Below are 3695 nucleotides of genomic sequence, written 5' to 3'. Positions count from 1 at the left end.
GGATGAACAGGAATTAACAGTCCTTTGGGGTGGCATGGAGGGAGGGTAGGGTTTAGGATAAGGAGAGAGGGTAGGGTATGTGGAAGGTTTGATACAGAAAAGGCAATGACAGAAGACCAATTCATGTGAAGTGAGAGGAGGAAGACAGACCAATCTGAGATGAATCTGAGAAGGTCAGGGAGTCAGATTGCAACTGGCCTCAAGCCCAACTTGTCTCCACCCAGCATATCTGAAACTCACTTCTCCTCTAGGGCCAGGAATCTTCTAAGACAGCACTCCTGCCCCTGTATTCAGCTCACCTAATACCATGACTATGGTTTCCAGAGGATAGGGAAACTTTCTCATGATTCAGTAATGGGGTATACCCCCAAACTCTTTCCCTTCATCTCAAAGACTTTAATTGCTCCGTTATCTCTCCTTTGCTGAACACCAAGACTGTGGAACAAAAGGAGACAAAAGATATGATGTGCCTGGAAGACATTTCACAGTATCCTGTTATATCAGCCAAATAGTGGGTGGTCTCCAAGGACCCGCACAGAGTTGTGATTAGAGGCTGAAGGGGAGTGAGCACTGGTGCGGCCAATGTTTAGAGCCATGACCAGCATGCACTTTTGAGTATTGTTTCTCTGTCCTTTTAGGCAAACTCATTCTGTGACCTTACCCAGCCTGTCACCTTGAGGAAAGCCCTCTTCACGTCCTTATTCCGGAGGCTATAGATGATGGGGTTGAGAAAAGCAGAGATGACATTGTAGAACAGAGCCAGCTTCTTGTCCTCTTCTGGGGAGGCCTTAGAGCCAGGCTTCATGTACATGACCATGGCTGGTACACAGAACATGGTGACCACAGTGATATGAGAGGCACAAGTGGAGAAGGCCTTCAGCCTCCCCTGTGCTGAATGGATCTTCAGGATGGCGATGAAGATGTTGACATAAATGATAAGGATAAGGGACAGTGGGATCAGTATGACACTAAAACCAAGGATGAAGTCCACTCGGTCATTGAGTGAGGTATCTGCGCAAGCCAGCTTTAAGACTGCAGGAACTTCACAGAAGAAGTGGTTAATCTTGTTGGGGCCACAGTAGGGCAGGCGCATGGCAAAGACAGTGTAGATAAGAGCAGAGATGACACCCCAGAGTCCACAGAAAATGACCATTACCCCACATAGCCGTGGGCTCATGATGACCTTGTACCGGAGTGGATGGCAGATGGCCACATACCTGTCAATAGACATCATGGCAAAGAGCCAGGACTCACTGACACCTAACACCAAGAAAATGTACATCTGAGCCACACAGCTAGAGAAAGAGATGGTCTTCTCCTGGCTGGCCAGATGTGCCAACATCTGGGGCACAGTCGTGGTGGTATAGCCCAGGTCCAACATGGAAAGAATGCCAATAAAGAAGTACATGGGAGTGTGAAGGTGGGAATCCAGGCAGATGAGGATGGTAATCAAGCCGTTGCCCAGAATAATCAACAGGTAGATCATCAGAAAGATGGAAAAGAGCAGGGGTGTGGTTCTGGGATCCAGGGAGAAGCCCAGAAGAATGAATTCACTCACAAAGGACTGGTTGAGCTTTTGCATTGTCTTTTACCTCTCAATGAAAAAGAGAGGCACCAATTTATACAGTGGACTTGTCAAGATATACACTAAGAGCTGGGGTTACTTAAGGGGTTAGGTAGTGGCTGGTGTCAAATTCTGATGGAACACCATAATCTCTAAGCTCTCCCTGGGCAAAGAGACAACCCACCTTACCTGCTTTTATCTTTTTTCACCACTCCCAGAAGATTTATGAAAAGGAGAGCTTCTTATCTGGGGTTAGCTGGGTCTCAAATCCACTAGTAGTTTCCCATCTCAGCCTCAGTTTCTTCTGCTCTGAGATGAAAGCATTGGGCAAGCTGATCACTAATTCCCCTTAAATCCAGTTCTCTTTCATACACCTAGGTATTTAGAGCTTACCATTGGTGTGCAGACCCCATGCAAGTTGGCAAACTTCAAATGCCTGAAACCGGAAGAGAATCCATTTACTTATTGCAAATATATAAATTAATTTTCCAATTTAATTTTACCCTTAGTCTTTCATTAGGCAAGATGAATCTCTGACTATCCACTCACCCCATTTCAGGCTGCAGTGTATTAGAAAAAACATTGATTTCCCAATCCTGGCTGTATAATTTGCTAAATGACCTTGAACAAGTCATTTACCCTTCCCCCCCCCAATCCTTTGATACTGCTTTGAACAAGTACAAAATTAGAACAAATATCTCTTTGTCACAGGTTTCCTGCAAAAATTGAATAATATTTGGCACAAAAATCATCACAGAAAGTTTAGCATGTAGTTGATGCTTGGTTAATGCTACCTGCATTTCTGAGTGATTCTTCTTACATAAGACTGAGATTCAGATCCAAGGTACACAAGCAAACGTCCTGAGAAGTCACTCCCCCATCCTGGATGCCTGCAGTCAATTAACCCTCCACCAGTGCCTACCTCTGTTTCTCCTACCTACAGAAGCCAGCATCCCCTCCACTCTTTCAGCTTCTTACTCCCTCTTAGCTCTGTCTGAGCTTGAGTCAGTTTCTTCACGGGAACACGGAAGGACACCTCTCCAAAGAGATGCCATTTGCATTGCTGATACTTGGGGAATGGAGCAATCTTGATGGTGTTGGGGGTTACTCCTTTCCCTGGCACTAATTGATCTGATCTCCAGCCTACTTGTTCTCTAATCAGCTTCTTCTCTGAAGCATTGGAGTGAGAGGCTTCATAAGAACCTTGTGCCTACATTCAATACCTTAGGTGGTTTCTTCACTTTGGCCAACAGAATTGCACACAGTCTAAACCTCTTATATGCTAAGGACCTTTGTGGGACCTTCACAGATCTTATCCAATAGCTGCCAGGCAGCAGGAAGACAATTGTTTTTAATTAAATCCTATTTTTCACCAAAAAGCCTTTATAATCTACATTGTCTCTGTAGGCTGGCCTTAGCTTCTTTACCTTCACAAAAGATAGTAGTACCTGGGCTAGGTGTCTTAAAGAGACAAACCACATGGCAGGGTGGAGGCAGCTGGTTCTTCTTGAATCTTGGCCCTGACTATACTGCTATGAGACTTGGGCTATTAGTGGATTTCTCTAGGTCTCAGCAGTAAAAAAGGAAAAACACATCTTTGCGAGCCACATTCTTCCTATGAAGAAACATCCCAAGGATGTCAGAATTTTCTACCTTGAAGTTTAGAATGGGAACATGTGCTGCCATTTCTCATTTTTCACACAAAGCCCGTGAGTAGGATTTTCTTTGAGGGGCTGGTGTTTGGGAGGGTCTAACCTGGTTGAACTGTGGGGACATTTTGACAATGGTCAAAATGGGACTGCTATCTCTAAACCAGCAAAGTGACCCTGTTCCACGATCAGGAGTTTGAGTCAGAAACAGGCTCCCTGGGTCCCCACCCCTCCTTGACTCTCCCAAAAGTATGCAGACTACTTGGGAGAAAAACTGCCCAACTCTAAAGCATAGAAAGCAGATATCCCATGTGAGGAAGAACAAGTAGCAACATTATTACCTACCATGATGAGCCTGGACTTTGTGCCTTTGAACCAAAAATATATAATTCAGCTTGTTGGACGTGCCTTACAACATGCTTGAAATTCATTCTTTCTGAGCTACATCGTGACTGTGAGAAATATAAGGTGGGGATCATCAT

General features: G+C 44.8%; 1 protein-coding gene across 1 annotated transcript; it reads right to left on the bottom strand.

The window, feature by feature from the left end:
* Positions 1-634: 634 nt before the first annotated feature.
* Positions 635-1582, bottom strand: LOC124075384 (olfactory receptor 2A12-like). Its single transcript, XM_046418912.1, has one exon. It carries the CDS (start codon positions 1580-1582, stop codon positions 635-637), a length of 948 nt encoding a protein of 315 aa, XP_046274868.1.
* Between the last annotated feature and the right edge of the window lie 2113 nt (positions 1583-3695).

The sequence above is a fragment of the Marmota monax genome, unplaced genomic scaffold (genome assembly GCF_021218885.2).
Source record: "Marmota monax isolate L192 unplaced genomic scaffold, Marmota_monax_Labrador192_F-V1.1 WCK01_AAM20220418_F8-fsc00008, whole genome shotgun sequence".
Lineage (NCBI taxonomy): Eukaryota > Metazoa > Chordata > Mammalia > Rodentia > Sciuridae > Marmota > Marmota monax.
This window is presented reverse-complemented; position numbering and strand designations above follow the sequence as displayed.

Coding starts and splice junctions, on each gene's coding strand:
- LOC124075384 (XM_046418912.1), bottom strand. CDS start 1,582: ATGCAAAAGCTCAACCAGTCCTTTGTGAGTGAATTCATTCTTCTGGGC.